General features: G+C 47.1%; 1 protein-coding gene across 19 annotated transcripts in view; it reads right to left on the reverse strand.

The window, feature by feature from the left end:
- Nucleotides 1–19,106, reverse strand: part of LOC109899695 (baculoviral IAP repeat-containing protein 6) — a 140,948-nt gene that overhangs the window by 5,599 nt on the left and 116,243 nt on the right. For 15 of the 19 annotated variants that reach the window (XM_031835772.1, XM_031835763.1, XM_031835766.1 and 12 more), the window contains 7 exons: nt 18,507–18,744; nt 16,433–16,578; nt 14,579–14,689; nt 13,627–13,844; nt 9,568–9,729; nt 8,860–8,937; nt 6,144–6,332 (listed from right to left, as the gene is read on the reverse strand). In XM_031835772.1, coding sequence (XP_031691632.1) covers nt 6,144–6,332; nt 8,860–8,937; nt 9,568–9,729; nt 13,627–13,844; nt 14,579–14,689; nt 16,433–16,578; nt 18,507–18,744 — 1,142 coding nt within the window. The remainder of the gene's footprint in view (nt 1–6,143; nt 6,333–8,859; nt 8,938–9,567; nt 9,730–13,626; nt 13,845–14,578; nt 14,690–16,432; nt 16,579–18,506; nt 18,745–19,106) is intronic. The other 4 variants (XM_031835774.1, XM_031835765.1, XM_031835778.1 and 1 more) reach the window with 1 other exon arrangement.

Below are 19,106 nucleotides of genomic sequence, written 5' to 3' on the forward strand. Positions count from 1 at the left end.
TTGGAAGGGCAGTGCACACGTGACTTCGGTACACGCATCGATCACGGTATGGATTGTGTACATATCCAAGAGTCACTGAACATGGATCACGTGTACCCATCAGAATAGGGCGTCTTGACAAATGACCAATCCATGTGAGAGACACTCAATACAACCAGACAAATGCCCATACGTACACACTGGCATGGTCTGTTGATTGTGTGCTCCATTTCCAGATAAATTAAGTGACCTTTTAGGTGAGCTGCCGTCCACTCATTATTCCAGAGGGCAGACGTGTGCATGTTTCCATGTGCTCCACACACACAGCGGTCAAGGGTGAGTATGAATCATGCTGTGGCCATTCAAATTGATTTTTTCATCCCGTCTGCTGTATGCTCACTCAGCCCCAGGTCTGCTCCCCTGCGAGCTCAGGTCTGCTACACTGACTACAGCATCGTAAATACTCCCACTCACGTCTAGCCTCAACTTCAGCCTCCCCTCTCAGTGTTCATACCGAGTAGAGAACAGGAACCTCTGGAGGGGTGAAAATCACTACTTCAGGCAGAAGATTATGGGGTAAGTCTTTAGTTGGGCTTCATTCAAGTAACGTAACCTTAAAAATGCATCCTCACTTCATTTCTTACTTGCCATTGATCACTGATCTTATGTGACTGGATTGGTGAACACTATGCATGTATTGTATTGCTTTCACCTTTCCAATCAATGAAATCTTACCAAATTAGGAGTGCATATACGATAAGGTAATTGAAAATTTGCTGCTAATACGCACCTATCCACAATGACTTCCTGGCTAATTAGCTGTATTATATTCAGCGTCATTTAAAGTACCAAAGAAGGTATGGGTAGGACAATCTATACTGAACAAAAATAAAACGCAACATGTAGGCACCATATTTCATGAGCTGAAAAAACAATCCCAGAAACTTTCCATATGCACAACAAGCTTACTTTGCTAAAATGTTGTGCACAAATATGTTTACATCCCTGTTAGTGAGCATTTCACCTTTGCCAAGATAACCCATCTACCTGTCAGGTGTGGCATATCAAGATGCTGATTAAACAGGATGATTTACACAGATGAACCTTGTGCTGTGGACAATAAAAGGCCACTTTAAAATGTAAAGTTTTGTAATACAACACAGTGCCACAGATGTCTCAAGTTTTGTGGGAGCGTGCAGTTGGCATGCTGACCACAACAATGTCCACCAGAGCGGTTGCCAGATAATTGAATGTTCATTTCTCTACCACAAGCCTCCTCCAACATCATTTTAGAGAATTTGGCAGTACGTCCAGCTGGCCTCAACTGCAGACAACGTATATATTTTTGTTCAGTATATAAGCATTAGAAAAACTCAAATCTGCTCCATAGTCAACTGCTAGGGAGGTGGTCTCAAGCCTAGTCTCGAACCCCACTCCCCATTCATTCTAGGTGAGCATATACCAGCAGTAATTCATGTACCGGTAGGGGGACGGGGGTGGGCACAGCTGAGGGGAACGATGGCCTTCTTTTCCCAAATGGGCAAAGGCGGCACTGCAGATGGCATGGCTTGGCCTCTGGATGGAAAGACAGCTCAGGTTTATTTACGCTGACATAGACACAACGAGTCCAGCGATGTGTTTGTGTTCATGTCAGCATTGTCAATCATCGCCCCGGACACCGCGTCATCCTGACAGAGACGAGGAGACGCTCAGTGGCACGCTTGTGGAATCCCTCCCTGTTGCCAAAGACAAGGTCATACTCAGTCACACAGACCCTGGTGACTAAACAGTGAGGTTAGTCACCAGTGAGGTTATTTTAAAAGCCCCCATTCGTCACTTTTGACTGACACGCTTCCCATCTGCAGAGGCAAGCAGTCGCTACCACAGAATTGGGCTATGGGAGGGAGATTAGGGCAATGATCAATTTCCTTCCCAGCGTAGCCATGGAAACCCCGGTGGCAGTGGCACATCGCTCCTCCACTCTTGGCTTTCCCTGCTCCGTGTGTGTGTCCAAAACCGGGCAAGCTTTCTCTCCCCATCTCTCAGTCACGAAACCCAACACAGGAGCCTTATCTCTCCTCCAGCTAGACTACAAAAGCAGTATCCTCAACCAGGCTGTGCTGGGTTAGCAAGTTACACAGAGAGAGGAGAGGAGTCACCGCCCCAGCCTCGATAGGTCCCACTGGGCAGAGGTGTCTTGTTAAAACCCATCAATAATGCACCGTAATGGAGTGTGCTCAACACAATGACTAATTTCCTTGACAGGGTGTGCGAGCTGCTCTCTCTCAGTGTGCGTGTGTGCGCGGTCCCGCCACTGATGCATCCTCCTCTTGTTTACATGAAAAATGAACACGCAAGGAAGCTAGCTCCATCTGCTCTGGAAGGTCCACGAACCGTGAATCAATCACACTGTATAATACACCTGGTCAGGGCTGGTAGAGGTCAGGACAAGAACACGCTCCTCTCTTAATGGTTTCCATAACTTACCCCTTTTCATGACCATACAGCCCCACAGTGGAAGTGTCGTAATAGCCATGAAATCAGGCGGTCAAACAGGGAAATGGTTCCAATCGTTTTTCATTTTTCCCATGAGGATTTTAGAAAAACGTAAAATATGGGCTGTGTTTTATGTGGGCTTACCCTGGCGGTTTTTCATGTAGGCTTACCCGGGTGTTTTGATAACCATGTAAATCTCTCTTGGACAAGATTAATTTAATAAATATATATATTTGGCTCAGTTTCGAAAATGATAATTAGCATCAATCAAAGTAGACATCACGCAAGACTACAAATCCCTGCAAGCTCCTGCACATCTCTAGCTGACACCTTTGTTATTTTTATTTTACTAGGCAAGTCAGTTAAGAACAAATTGTTATTGTCAATGACTGCCTAGGAACAGTGGGTTAACTGCCTGTTCAGGGGCAGAGCGACAGATTTGTACTTTGTCAGCTCGGGGATTTGAACTTGCAACCTTCCGGTTACTAGTCCAACGCTCTAATCACGATGCTACCCTGCCGCCCCAATCACGAGGCTACCCTGCCGCCCCAGGTAGTGTGTCAATTAAAACAAACTTTCAGGAGACAGTTCACAGAATTGTCAATTTAATGAAATTTAGCCAATTTATTCATTTCTAAATGTAATGAATAAATGACTAAATGTAGCTAACATTATATAGTTAATCCAGAGGTTCTTACCTTTGCCTCCATTCAGCAGTCTCGTCCAGATCATGGCATTTGTAGTTCTTCATGATAGCCACATTAGCATTTTATTTAAATCGAGCCGAATATATTGATAAGTCACCTTGTCCAAGGGAGATTTACAGGGTTATGAAAACGTCACGCCAGGGTAAGCCGAAACACAGCCCTTATTTTAAGTGTTTCTAAAATCACCTATGGGGGAAAAAAGAATGGTGGAAATGATTGGAAACCTTTGTTTGACCACTAGGTTTCATGGGTATTATGACTCATACTGTGGTACTCTTGCCACACAACAATGGATAGCCCTGTGGTAATGAGCTCCATCCCTGTGTGGCCTGACAGGGGTGTCGGTCTCGCTAAGCTCCTGAGGAGAGACAACACTCGTTTCCTGAGATTTGGAGGGGTGGGTTTTGGATGTCACCCGCAGCACTGCCTCCCCTAATAACCTACTCACCCCTCGGCTCTCACACACACACTGGGAACTATATTTCAGCGGCCGACCTGTTGTTCCTAATACCACCTGACAATCTCCTGCTGCATTATTCAAGGTTGCTTTTTATTCTCCATCTCAGACTATAAATAGGGCATAAAAACGTTGGAAATCTCACACATAATCCCCCGGCCACAAAAATAAATGTCTATGGAGTCACCGCTTTCACGGTTCACCTGAGTTCGGAAAGAGACCACGCTGAGCTCGGGGCACCATCAAAACAGAGACGATAGTACTGTATGCGTGTGCCACGGCTATACTTCCTACAAAGGCAAAGTAAGTCAAAAATTTAACCGCAGAATCTGACAGAAAGCAATTTCTGGTACTTCATGATGTTTTCTGATCGACTGGCTTCTTTTTGTGTCAAGAAACATTAAATCAGACAATATACCTGGCCATCACAACAGATCAAAAGATTTGTGACCAAATTCGTCGTTTCCACATTTCGCCTTTGTAGGGCAGTAGAGCTCGCCAATGTTTGTGGACAGTATTTCCGTCTGTCTCCGCCATGGGCTTAGACGGGAAAAGGGTAACTCAGGAGTGCCACATGAGCCTAATTGAATTTCAGGAGGGCACGCTGAGCACGGGGCAGTATTATAGAGGAATGCTGGTTTTCCCAGCTCCCATGGTCCATTTCATATTGAGCCACTGATGTCAGAACCCTGTTTTATTACAACGGCTGCTATACCATGCTGACCATTTTGTCCCTGGGACCCGAAAAAGAAATGTGTGTGTCTGGAACACACACACACACAATGTACTTCAACGGTACCTCTACCTCAATAGATCAACTTAAACATGGAGACCAATTGTCTTGAACTATACATCTGATTCTTCTCTGTCAATGTGTTCTCCTGGTTTGATGCATTTCTCTAGGTAATTCCGTAAATCTATTTTTCGGGGGAGACGGGTATGGTTCTAGATCTATAAAATGGAGTAACATGGGGCCAATAGATTCTGGACTAGCCTCCATAATATTTCAGTCTGGCTTCCCTCCCGGTTTCTCTATACAAATGACAGAAAGGACATGGCAGTGCTTTCCAAAATTCCACATCCCCACTCTGTCTCCCCAGCCTGGCCAGCTAACAGGGCTAATCACCAGCGTCTGACGGCCTGCTAAATAATGTCTAGTTGAAGGAAAACATTGGTCCGGAGGCTCAGGTTGAGACCCACAGACAGACGTCCTCTCTTTTCTGATTGCAGGTAGAGAGAGACCGGAAAATACATTACTGTTTGGCAAAGCGGAGGTTGCTTGGCAGAGCAGCAAGCATCTGGGATCTTAATTTAATTCCGTGTTTTCATCCAGGACTACATTACCAGAATCCAATATTTTAATCGATGTTGGCTGTGTGCGCGCGTGCATACACACACAGGTGAACAACGAAGCAAAGCCAATGACAATGGCATTATGAAGAAGTTATTTGTTGCCGTGTCATGAAGCTCCCATGAGCTACAGTGTGACAGAGGAGATAGAAGCAACAGAGTGAGTGGAATATCGGAGGCTGACTTCTATCTGTTCGCAGTGTGAGTGATTAGATACAGCACGTTAGGAGCCAAACTGGAGCGGTGTCGATCAGTCTGTGGTCCTTTGGTTCCCGCCATCAGACAGCAGCACCCACACAGGGGCGTATGAGACGCTGACACCTGCCTCCCCAGCAAGGAGGAATTCATTAGAAACACCTCTTTCCTCTCTTTTTCTACTGCTCTCTAACTCCAAACCTCCCTCTGTTTCACTCTTTCCCGCCGCCCCCGCACCATCTTCCCATCCCTCTCTACCTCCCTCTGCTTCACTCTGTCCCTCCATCTTCCCATTCCTCTACCTCCCTCTGCTTCACCCTGTCCCTCCATCTTCCCATTCCTCTCTACCTCCCTCTGCTTCACTCTGTCCCTCCATCTTCCCATTCCTCTTTCTACTTTCTCCCTCCCAAACTCCCTCTGCTTCACTCTTTCCCTAGACCCCTGCCCTCTTCCCCTCCCAACGCTTCTCACTACCCCCCCCGCCCTCTTTCTACGCACCATCTTCCCCTCCCTCCCCCTTCCCTCTAAGCAGAGTTGGTGACTGATCGCTATCTGCCACGCTATCAGCCTGCACGGCCCGTGTCAAGGACAGGAGGAAATTAAAAAACGAGCGATATGATCTACCTGGGAAATAGTAAACAGTGAATTTATTATCTGCCACGGTCCTAATATCGTCCCAAAGGAGACAATTTATTGTGCTTTATCTGCCGTTTTTTTGTGTGTGCAGAGGCTGGTTGCTACTGTAACAAGGGAGCATGGTGAGCGTAATGCTTTGTCATTACAAAGAACGATACTACAGTAGAATTGAGGGCCATTAAACACTGGTGTGGGCCGGGTTGAGGTGCCAGGAAAGCTGCGGGGTAGCCTAATTGTATGTACGAATGGGTGAGCCACTGTAGGATAGCCTGAGAGCATGACGGTGGGGGGTGGGGGGGGACAAAAAATATTTAACCGCTCACCTCTTTGAAGCAAGGCGAGGGGTTGCGTAACTGCTCCAGCATGGCCCACTTGACGGAGGCCTGACGGATGTTTCCGTCGTACTCGCGGGAGCTCTGCGTGCCGCTGGGGGTCCCGCGTGAGCGCTCGTAGCCCGGCTCGTTGAAGTAGGGCTCCGACACCAGGATCAGAGACTGCACCGATACCAGCACCTGAAGAGAGAGGGAGGGGGGATTAAAGGAATATTTTTGATCATTGCAAAATACACATACAACCACTTGTAGGAAGGTTACCGAAGGGGGTGTGTGGGGAGAAAGAGAGAGGAGGGGGAGCAAGAGCGGTAAGAGAGGAGACAAAAGCAGGGGGATAGGTGAGAACATTGCAGAGACCACAATGAGCAACGCAGCAGAACGCATGGGGGACACTAAGGGAGCGTCAGACAAAAGCATGATTTTTCACCCTCCTTCAATATATCTTTATTAACAATTCAATTAATACTCCGGGCTGTCTCAAGGAGACTGGGTACACGGCTCGCTCCATCACACCACCCAGCATATATTAACCACAGAGCCAGACACTAGCTGGACGGCTGCCTGCCCGTCTGCCAGGCCAAGCTGGACAACACTCAGCATGTATCCTGACGGTCAAGTAGCTGTCCGCCTAACAATAGATCTAGATTACCCCAATCCTTTCCTCAACCATCAGTGGAGATGAAGAAATTGATACTGTGTGACTGCCAAGGGACCCTGTCTACTAACTCAAACCCTGGTGACCTTTCTACCCTCTCCTAGCCCCCACCTGCTCACCGCAACTAGATATCAGGACCAATATCAGGGCCGGCTGATTTTGACTTGATTCCACCATGTCGCCATTCAGCCTGCTATTTCCATTATTGATCTGGCAGACACCAACTAGAATGATAATCAATGGAGACATCTCTATGAACTCTCCAACCCTGAAAATGAGGGAATTAGAAAAGGGAACCATTTCTAAAGGACTCTAGCTAGGCTTGTTGCCAGATCAATATCCACAGAAACAGACTCTTTCCCTCCCCCATTCAGAGGACAAATATCTTTATTTTTTACAGCTTTCCTGCTCCATATACACTATCGTTCAAAAGTTTGGGGTCACTTAGAAATGTCCTTGTTTTTGAAAGAAAAGCACATTTTTTGTCCATTAAATTAACATCAAATTGATCAGAAATACAGTGTAGACATTGTTAATGTTGTAAATTACTATTGTAGCTAGAAACGGCAGATTTTTTTAAATGGAATATCTACATAGGCGTACAGAGGCCCATTATCAGCAACCATCACTCCTGTGTTCCAATGGCACATGTGTTAGCTAATCCAAGTTTATAATTTTAAAAGGCTAATTAATCATTAGAAAAACATTTTGTAATTATATTAGCACAGATGAAAACTGTTATTCTGATTAAAGAAGCAATAAAACTGGCCTTCTTTAGACTAGTTGCATATCTGGAGGATCAGCATTTGTGGGTTTGATTACAGGCTAAAAATGGACAGAAACAAATAACTTTCTTCTGAAATTCATCAGTCTATTCTAGTTCTGAGAAATGATGGTTGTTCCATGCGAGAAATTGCCAAGAAACTGAATATCTCGTACAACGCTGCGTACTTCTCCCTTCACAGAACAGGACAAACCGGCTTTAACCAGAATAGAAAGGAGTGGGAGACCCCGGTGCACAACTGAGCAAGAGGACAAGTACATTAGTGTCTAGTTTGAGAAACAGACCCCTCACAAGTCCTCCACTGGCAGCTTCATTAAATAGTACCCGCAAAACACCAATCTCAATGTCAACAGTGAAGAAGCGACTCCGGGATGCTGGCCTTCTAGGCAGAGTTCCTCTGTCCAGTGTCTGTGTTCTTTTGCCCATCTTTAATATTTTATTTTTATTGGCCAGTCTGAGAAATGGCTTTTTCGTTGCAATTCTGCCTAGAAGGCCAGCATCCCGGAGTCACCTCTTCACTGTTGACGTTGAGACTGGTGTTTTGCGGGTACTTTTGTCCATTCCGACCCAAGGGCTGTTGCTCGAATGACACCATATTCCATATACAGTGTACTACTTCAGACAATCATGTCACCCCATTTCGCATATAGTGCAAGTGCACTACTCAAAAGTAGTGAACTATATAGGGAATAGGGTGTTATTTGAGATTTGCCCCGAGGTCTCTACCAGTGTGACACAGACTGACAGTCAACGATAAAGCTGGTGATAAAACCCCTTAGCAGCCCGGCTCAGAGTGATAGGTGTCGAGATGGAATTGCCTTGCGCTCCCAAGTGGCGCAGCGGTCTAAGGCACTGCATTTCAGTGCTAGAGGCGTCACTACAGACCCTGGTACAATTCCAGGCTGTAACACAACCGGCCGTGATTGGTAGTCCCATAGGGCGGCGCACAATTGGCCCAGCGTCGTCCGAGGTAGGCCATCATTGTAAATAAGAATTTTACTTGCCTAGTTAAATAATGGTTAAATAAATTAAAAACAACACACACGACAACATAAACTCTATGAATGGCTTTACAATATGGAGGATCTTTCATGGCATCTGTCAAAACAGCCACCTATTAATACATACCCTGTGGTCACAGACACAGGCCAATGATCAATCATCACCAACAACTGATGGAGATGGACTCAGGTTTTGACAGCAGAAACAACCAAACACAGACCCAAGAAAGGGTGGTGGAGGTATAGTGCAGTGGATTTCGGTCTCACCTGTAAAAAGCTAGAGGTCTGAGGGTTCCACTTCTCCTCTGGTCTCCCGTGCCAGGTGTTGAGGATACTTAAACACACCTGGAGAAGACAGAAACAGATCAAGGGTTGAAGACAAGAGAATGACTGTCAGGTAAACATCCACAGGCCCTGCCTCCTACCCATCCACCCCTCAATCAGAGGGAAAGCTGAGAAGCAGTTTGCCCTGGCCCCCTCACCAGAGTGCTACCTCTGCTGTAGAAATCCCACAGTAATTCTTAGAGCAGCTGTCTCCTTCCATTATGAAAATAGATGTTCCTTGTCAGAGTCTTCCTAATGAGGAAGAACAGATGAGGCTGGCTCCAGCACCTTCACGGCTTTTCACCAGGGGGGGGGGGGGGGGAAATAGTGTGCTTCTTTTTCATTTTGGCAACACACCAAAAATAAACTAGTGTGAAGGGAAGGCTACTCAAATCAAGCTCTCGCTCTGTCCACTCCAAGCTGTGAGGTTAACAGGTTGATGGTGCCACAGAGGGATCACTCTGGACAGACTGGTGCTGAATATACACTCAAATTTGACATATTTTCGTGGAAAGCCAAAAGTTGAAGGGACGGTAAACATTTTTCACTAAATGAACCAAACCCCCAACATTTAAACTGTTGATTAAAAGCTAGGCAGTTGACCCAACTCCTCACCAACCCCCTAACCCTGAGTAACTGTATGGGACTCACTTTCCCGTCGTTGTAGAGGTTTGGGTTAAAGCGCACGCTGTGTCCCCCGGTGGTCTCCAGGTTGACCAGGGGCGGGGAGTTGGGGTAGTCCTGGGGGAAGTACACGTCAAACTCAAAGCAGCCGTTGGCGTACGGCGTGTCTGCCGGGCCAGTGATGAGAACCTGCAACACACAGACCACAAGGGGTTAATGACAGTTCACTACCCCCCTTTCTCTTCAACAAACCCATTACCACTGGAGGTGGCTGACACAAAAGGACAGCATTTTTCGCCTGAATATCTCATGGCTATTATAGAAATCCAATTCATTTCCACACTAGCTAATCAATCAAGGAGACCACAGGAAGTGAAATAAAAGAAACGGCAGACAGACAAACAGACTTGGGAAGGTCCCAAAAAGGATCAAATAAGGGAAAGGGATCTTGGTTATTCTGTAGGAATACCCTTGTGCTTTCAGTGACCAGGAACTAAAGACCTTTTGTCTGTATAAGTGGCTCGGTCTGATCGATACAGGGGAAAACCTCGTGGGGAGGTAGACCGCACTCCCCGCTCTGCTCTGTTCTTTGCTCACACACGCTGAGTAGCGGGTTATTAGCTAGTCACAGGTATTCAGCCTCAAGGATGGCATGCCCGAATGGGGGGGCTGTGATTTACTGCATTAGCCGCTCGCAGAAGGCCCTGACAGCGGAGGGCTAATCTGATCTGAAACCCACTGCACCGAGACCTTGTTTCAAGAGCATTTGGCTCTGGCTTTTTAAAACAAAAAACCCTTTCAGAGTTTCTGTGGGGGGCCAAGCTCAGAGACACTATCTAGACCAAGGAGGAAGGGCCAGGGATGCAAACTGGTGAGGGCCCCAAAAAAATGATATGCACAGAAACACACAGAAAATCTGTGTAAACTGCTAGAAAACTGTAATGAAGTTGTCACAACACCAAGATTGTGCTAATGACGTGATACCAGGCCAAGTCTCACAATACTGAGTAGTATCGCGATACATCGGGGCCTGCTCCGTCCCCCAGGACGCCTGTTCCCATTTTGTATACTTTCTGCACAATACCCTGACCCTGATATTCACACCTCTACTCAATAAAACACATTGAATTTAACTTCACGCTTCAGCGTTTCCCAAAGGATTTTTTTTAGAGCAGCGGTGGCAAAGTTAGTGTGGGGGTGGCCTCTGACCGCAAACTGTAAAGGCCGCAGAGACAATTTTGCTGTTTTAAAGCTAACTTCCAGCAATTCTACACATTTTGCCATGGATTATGTAATGTTCTTATGCCATCTGAGTGACTCGTAAAATAAAATGAGGGCCTCATGCCATTTTTGGAATTTTAGATTATCCCCTAGTCGAATGGTGGCAACTATATAGCAGTGACGGCCCGGCGCTGCTAAAATATAGTATAGGGGAAACACTGCACTTTTTACTGTATAACAGAAAGGGCTACTGCAGAAAATAACTGATTTACTCACATCCAAATGCCTACCTGTGATTGGGCAAGAGGAACGTAGTAAGGAACATAAATGCATAATGATCTGAATTTTCATTGTGTAAGGAAAGGGGAAACACACCAGGTTTATATGAAACCATCTTTATCCTACTCTTCAGACAACTTTACACACAGCCTTCCAATGAAAACGCTGCGTTTGCCTTGCAGAGGCAGTTGCAGTGCATTCGGTGTGGTGCATACGTTGGATTTATCGAACGTAGGTGTCAAACTGTACGCGTAGACGTCTTGACAGAAATGGTAGCAGAAGGTGAACGTTGAACTTTTGTTGCACACATATCCCGATGATGCTGTGTACTATTTTGTGCAAGGATGCTGTCAGTGTGTTCGAAGCGTTACTCTCGCTCCCACACACTGCTCCCAAAAGTTAGACACCAAACAGAATTTAAGGAACATCAGATGGATTTTTCCCCCTTCAGATTTACCTTAGAATGAATTACATTGAGTAGGCATAAGCATCTCTTAGAGTAGGCTCTGTATCCCTTTTCTGTTTTTCCTGTGCAATCCAAATGTGTGCATAGCCAAAGGGTACCATGTTAGCTAGCTAGCCAGGTAACATGACTAAACAAGGTAGTTTGTTACCAAACCAAAAACGTACGGCCCACGAGTAGTTTAAAAAGGCCCGCAACATGGTTTATAAAAATACGCAAATTATGTGGCAATTTGCGATAGAATGGGGTTTGGCTAGAAACGTAAGGCTTTCAGAGACGTTAAGGTGCAAGCATGACCGTCCCTGTGCTCCGTTTTTTCTCTGGCAGTGGCACTCCGAGGCTGTGCCACAGTGAAGCCCAGTCAGGCTGGCCTGCTAGTCCTTACAGGCCAAATTAAAATAGATCTACATATCCATAACAAAACCCCATCACTGTTTGCACACCCCAAGATCACCATCACGGCTAAATAACATTTAAAAACCGATGGGAGATGGGCAGAGGGAACGGACGGAGAGAAGCAGCAGAGTAGGCTTATGGCTGGTTAGGGGGTGTGGCTGGCACTACACAGCTGTCATATTGTGAGATCAAAACGGTGAATATCCCCTTTCATCCCTGAAGGGGGAGAGGGGGAGATCCTGAGAGTGTCCTGTGTTCTTGCATCAACAAACAAGGTGTCTGAGTGAAGTTTCAGTGAGGTTAGCTTTCCCAGCTGTAGAGGGGGAGAGAATGGGGAGGGGAGGGGGGGGGGGGGGGAAGCTGGCCACGCTGCCAGCTGAAGAGAGCGGCTTGCTGATGGGGGAGGAGTAGAGGCAGAGTGAAGCAGGCAGCGTGGAACAGGAACAAGACACAGAATTGTAATAAATAAAAAAAATCAAAGAATCACTGATCCGGGGGAGAGAGGTAGGACGATACGAGAAGACGTGTGACGGTAAAGAGGACGTGGACACACTGTAGGTAGGTAGTTGGTGTATGTGAGAGAGGGAGAGAATGTGTGGGGAGGGTGAGAGTCAAACACCGACTGACTGACCCCTGTCTCAGCAGCGTCAGGTGTGAGGAGTAGCATGCCTATCCAAACCAGCAGAGCGCTCACAAGATAGCTTGAGGGCACCAAGTGTCACTCAGGCGGTTAGTATATTTCGACATTAACATTCAGACACTTTTAGTGCGCTTCCCAGAGAAGTAGGTGGGAAAACTGGAGCAAGTGGTTTTGCTAATAATGTCTACTAAGATAGCTTGATGCTACCGCTCCCGGTGAAAGAATGATACACTGTTTATGGCAGAATTTTTTATTTATTTAACTTTTTTTTATTATTTAAACTATGCCAGTAGGACAGGAGCTCTCTGGGGACACTTGAAATGAGGGGGGCAACAACCCCAGATGGGTCACTAGACATCACAATGTCCCACCATGTCCTCCAGCCTCTATCAACTTGTGGCCCGTTCTTGTGCTGCTAAGGAAAAAGTTGTGTTCTCGGCAGAAATAGAACCTTAGCAGACGAGGGTTTTGACATTTACCAAATGAGACTTTGCCATTAATCAGAAAAGGGGTCAGGGCCATGTATTAAACGTCATTGGAAAATGAGTAAGACTTTCAATGACGGCATTGGAATGCGAAGCCATAGGCTATCAAGACCGGAAGCAGAGTCCCCAACAGACCAAATCCGTTTCCCCAACCCCCCCCTGCTGCAACAACCGCAAATAGCGCAAGTCCTGCGGTTTTAGTGTCCCAGACAGCATCCATTTGACTGGAACAGTACTGGAAACACCCTGCTCACTTTTACAAGCATCATCATCATCAGCTGGCCATCATCTCTGAATCAGACAGATGGGGTCTCCGGTAAAGGCATTTCATAAACACCTTGAATACCATTGAACAGATATCACTTCTATAGATGATTACGTAAAATGTGAGTGGCTAGTACTGCATGTATAAAATGGGGAGGGGAAATGATAGGCTAGGTGGTTTGGGCTTGTAAAAGACATGCTGAAAGGTATGTACAGTATCAAATCAAGTGGATTGATTACTGTAGGTGTAAGATAGTCCTAAGAGAACGAGACGTGTGACTGAGTGTAAATAGTACAGCACAGAGGACCGTAGAGGACAGGGCAGTATACATCTGTACCTTCATGATGTCCAGTCGCTCTTCGTCGCAGCGGACAAAGACGCTGGAGGAGGAGGAGAGGGGCAGCGAGGTGGAGAGCGTGACGGCCTCCTGTGCCAGGCGGCGGGCGCGGGCAGCGCTGTTGGCGTCGCTGGCGTTCTTCACCTGAGACATGTAGTGGTAGTTCACCTTGAACACCAGCTTCCCGTCATCGTCCTCCGAGACCATCTCAAAGGTGTCTGCCAGGGAGAGACCCAACACAGGTATTAATGTCAATACCTACTGGGACTGCTGGAGAGAAGGTTTAAACACTTTCAAAATGGTTCACTACACATCAAAATAATAAAAGGCATGAAACAAACACCCTGTTGGCATATCATGCAAATATCCTCCCACTTGGATGAACGAGTACACATGTATCTGGCAGTAAACCTCTATTCAGTAATGACATGGCCCCTATGTCCTTTAATCATATTCCACACCGGGGTTCCTGCCTTGATACCTTGGCTCGTCGACCGTCTCTCTCTTGTACTTGGCCCAGAGCAAGTCCGTTTACATTCATGTCACTTGCGGTTACTTTAGACGTGTGCCGTGCGCAAAAAAAATCAGTTGCGGCACAACAAAAGTCCCGTAATCAACCACGGCGTGGCAGGATGAGAAGTGACAGACAGAAAATACCTTCCTCCCTGCAGACAGGCAGCAGGACTGCGTTATCTATCATTTCAGAAAGGGGATGGGGGGGTTTGGGGCTGTGCTGCTGCGGAGTTCTGGGCATTACGTGCACTGAGGGAGGGACCAACCGACAGCCAGGCTCAGAGTGAAGAGCCCTGCCTCTAGTATGTCTAAGCATTCCTCCTCTGTCTTGAAAATAAACATTTCCACATTTCCAACATACGGTACCCACCAAAACACAACTGGCCCAACTGTACACCACACATTGAACACAAACGCACAGAAACTTAAAAGCACTCACCAAACTGAAGCTTCTTCATGATGGCCACGTACTTCTCCTCTAGTGAGCGTAGGATGGACATGGGTTTGGGTCTGGTTGTTGCCTTCTTCGAGGACTCAGCCAACTTCCTCTCTGATGGAGGGAAAGATAAAAAGAAAACCTTGTTACCATGGCAGGTTCAAAGTCATCCCTGTCATCCCTGGCTTACTGTCCGCCTGGATCTAGGTCCAGACCTACCATCTTTACATGAATCTTCCTGGCAAACAAACAAACCAACCACACTGTGATAAAGGACTGCTGAGGTCACCGCTTCATTGATATTACTACCTAGTCCACGCCGACTAAATCGATTAACATCGAAAACACAAAAAGTCATATTCCTCTTCGGCTCAACAAGATTATCTCAGAATATGATGGCATTCGCAGGTAATGGCAGGGTTTGTCAGACCTCCTTATCCTCCCATTTTCACCTTCATATTGATGGATGAATGAATCTGCAATCCGTTGGGAGATTCTCCCACCCCCTACCCTCCAATTTCTTCTGGGTCTTGTCGACAGCTAAACCATGTCCAAGACAAATGACAATGGAAACGGCCACCAATTTTCGCACCGACAGTCGAGAGACGGGATAGAAAGCAATTTAATGCATTCACATAATTAACGGTCTATTTATAGCACCCCAGCCCCGCTCTCATCCTCTGCTTTAGTTACTGCTACCTGGACAGATGTACCTCCCATTAAATTACTGGTGCATTTTACTGGCCTATTACGACCAGACTTAGGATGCAAGGGGGGGGGGGGGGGCCGTCGATACTTTATTTACTCTCAGTTCTGTTGGCACGTTAGCGTTGGATATCAATATTTCTTGGAACAGTTTCCCAGTTTAACCAGTCTAATACTAGGCTGTAGGAACAGAGCTTTAAACGCCTGCCTCCTCGTAAGCCTGTCGCTGGGCCATTTTAAAGACTAATTAAAACAAAACGCATATCGGTGCAGCCCTCTATGCTGCCCATTCCCTTTTGGAACATGAATCCAGTGGCCATTATCATATGAATTTCCTTGTGTAAAGTGACGGCTGCATTGATCTGAACATTCCCGCCCCCATCCCCCAATAGAGCCACCGGGGGAGGGGCGTTTACAGTCAATCATACGTCAGATGCATCGGTTGGCAGCTTTCTTCAGCAATGGCTGGCAGGAGCTCCCTGACAGAGGGTTTTATGACCCGATGCCCTCTCACTACCGAACCCTCCTGTCCTTCTCGTGACTGTCTGTACTATGGGTCTCCCTGCACCGTGGGGACGCAGACAGAAGGGCTGCATGGGGCCTGTGGGACAACAGGTGGCCACAATAGGACAAACGTCTCTATTTAGCATCAAAGCGATGTAAGAGAACGGGTTAACTTTTAACCTGTCACTGACAGAGTGGGGTTGGAGTTGGGTAAAGGATGTTCAGGCCTAAAACAGGACGCGTTTCCTTGATTAAGATAAAATTGAGACTTAAAAGGCTCCAAGTCAATGACAGCCCAGGGAATTTGTACTTGTGGAGACTAAACTTAAGAGACCCATTTTCTTGTCCTTGTCCCAAGAACACACAGGACAAAAGGGAGAGGTAGCGAGAAAAATGTAGACTGGGAAGACATTTGGGACCTGCTGAAATAATTCAGTCAAATTTCTAGGGGGGGGGGGGGGAATCTTTTGAAAGAGCCAAAACCAGACAACCTTTAAAAAGGCACTGGCTAACATTTTACTGTGTCACTTCGTATTACAATAAATGTCTGTAAAAAAAAAAAGCCAAGGAGGGTCCAGACTAATAGTCCCCTTGCTCGGCATGGTTTGGCCCTAGGCCAGAGAGCGACGTGTGTGCGGCCAGCCTTACCCTGGTTTGCCTGCCGTAGGCTGGTGGTGGCAGCGTAGACAATCTCAGCCGTCCTCTGGATGTCAGGCACCAGCAGGGTCAGGCCCTCAGGCTCTGGGTCTGAGCTATCAGGCTTCACCACGCCTTTTGCCTTGTCTTTCTTTGACCTGAATAACAAAAAGAGGAGTTCAGTAAATCAACATAATCCCTGCCTGCAGTGACATATATCGCTAATTTACTTGCATTGCAGTCGATCACGTAAGGAAATCTGAGGCGACAAGATTACTGATGGGAATAGAAATGTTCAATGGTCCTAAGGAGTGCTCTACAGTGCAACAATTAAACATTTCGGGCGGTTCTGTAGATGATACCCGTGTCCATCTGAAAAGGAGCATATTGCCCAGTGAGCCACAATCCTGGAGCAAAATTGATATACCCATTCCCAGTATTTTTCATGCTCTGTTAAAGGGGTGTGCATCCAACGGTGAAGCCTCAAAACCAAGAAGCAAAGACCATGTGACCCAATGTTCAGACAAATGTAACGAAGTGGCAAGGACACCATTCCTCTTGTCCAGGTGCCATGAATACTTTAACCAGTTTTGTGAAGACTTGCAGCAAATCATTTGGCGCTCACAACTAGGTAAGCAAAGACATTGAAAAAACCTCCCTACTTTCATCCCAGTTAAAATTAAAATAAGTCCCTGCATCAAAACTCCTGGGTTAAGTGGAAAACCCCAGAGGTGGCTGAAATACACGAGGGACGTTAAAACAGTCCTTTAACCTTGTGCATAAAAACGCAGTAGGAGCTGAGAGGAGAATGGATTCCGCGGCCTTGCTGATGGGTGGCTGAAAAATACACTTTCCACATGACCTTTTGTGAAGTTGAACAGCCGCCAAGTTCCCTCCCCTTTCTCGCCCCTCTGCTCCACCAAGGACAGTCAGCGAAGGTCTTCTGTCACCAACCCCCCCCGTCCCCCGTCCTCATCGGCCATTTCATTCCATTCCATTGCAGGCCAGGCGGCCAACACATGCCTTGGAAGGCTGGACACAGATGGGGAGAGACAGTTGAAGAGAATGCCTAACGCTCTGCTGTGGATGCCCAGCTGTCCCAACCGCCCCAAGGCCCTGCTTTCATTAGAACCCTCTCGGTGTGTCCGGACCTCAGCCCTCAGAGTCCAGCCTGATGTAATGCCTGTGGATATGATGCTTATGAATGCATTATCGCTGAGGCCTGACGGAGCTGATAGCAGGGCATTTTCCGTCCTCACACCCCCCCCCCCCATCACTGGTGAAGAAACCACAGCTTCATGCTGGACCACCCTCAGACAGTAATCCTAATTGTGTTGCTGATAAGCAGCAGTGGTACAGACCACCAGGTAGGTCTGTCAGTCTCCCAGGGTGGATTGGCTATTCTGCTGTACATTTGAAAAAAACTGTCATGGGTCCTGGCATGTTTGTTGGTGGGACATTCAAGAGGGAGGGGCTGTGCCTTCTAAAAGTAACACCCAGCTGGAGCATTAAATGCATAACATGCCACCAGGGAGGAGACATGCATGTCTGTGGGAATCGTACATGCGCTGGAACGGTTTGATACGTCTCCACAGCTAACCACGCATGGCTCACATCCTTTAAATATTGACTCCTCGGATGGAATCCCACGGAATACTGAGGATTCCGCGCACTGGGCGGATGTGTGTAGCTAGCGTAGAGGCTAGGAAGAGGTTAACAGTGCCTTGGCTCCTCTGAAGTGTCCTGCTACGGTCTTTGCGTAAGCTCAGCACTGGGCTGGATGGTGGGGGGAGATATATGGGAGGGGGTTAAGGATCCTTTACACAAACTGTTAATTGTGCTGCTGAAGCAGAATAACATGGACTTCCTGCACACTTTGGGGCTGTGATTAATAATGGATGGTCACAGGCCCACAGGTCAGGTCTACAGGCTCACTACTGCTGATGACTCACGGTCTAGAGACCAGGGAGGAGGCTGGCCCAGGATCGAACCCCCTTGAAACGCTAATGCGCGGCGGAAACCATCAATTTACATTGATTACATTGGCAGTAAGACTTTATTCTTTGCTTGTGTTGTATGTTCTTACTCTGTCCGTTTAAGTCCCCACCTGAGGCGGTTAGTGTAGGTGTCCACGCAGGTCTTCATCTTGGCCAGCAGCATGCCCACAGACGTCTGTCCCTCGGAGCTTCCCTCCTCCTCTTCCTCCTGGCTGGGGTCTCCTGACAGAGGCAGCAGCAGGGGCACCAGGGCCGTGGAGGTGGAGATGGCCCTCAGCAGCTCCAGCAGCGCCCGGTACAGGGGCACGTGGCGAGCCATGTCAAGCACTGAGGGGAGAAGAGAACACAGGAACCAGGGTGTTAAGGAGGAAGGTAAACTCAGACTGGAGAGTGCATAAGCGAGAGCCAAGAGAAACATGGTAATAGGGTTGTTTTGGAATCAATCCCAATAAAAACATGGACAAAGACAAGACACCCATAATTCCGACACCTCTCCTGCGATCAAACTACGCATCGCTGTAAAAAGGAAATCCAAATTGGGCTGGCACATCTGAAGACACACACAAATCGAAATTGGCTTCCAAGACACCAGTTTAGAATTCAATATAGGAGTACATGAGAGAACATAACAAGAGTATCCGTCACATGGTCTTGAGTCAACCTGTGTGTGTGTGACGGGATAGATGGGG

This window comes from Oncorhynchus kisutch, linkage group LG11 (genome assembly GCF_002021735.2).
Source record: "Oncorhynchus kisutch isolate 150728-3 linkage group LG11, Okis_V2, whole genome shotgun sequence".
NCBI classification, from domain to species: Eukaryota; Metazoa; Chordata; class Actinopteri; order Salmoniformes; family Salmonidae; genus Oncorhynchus; species Oncorhynchus kisutch.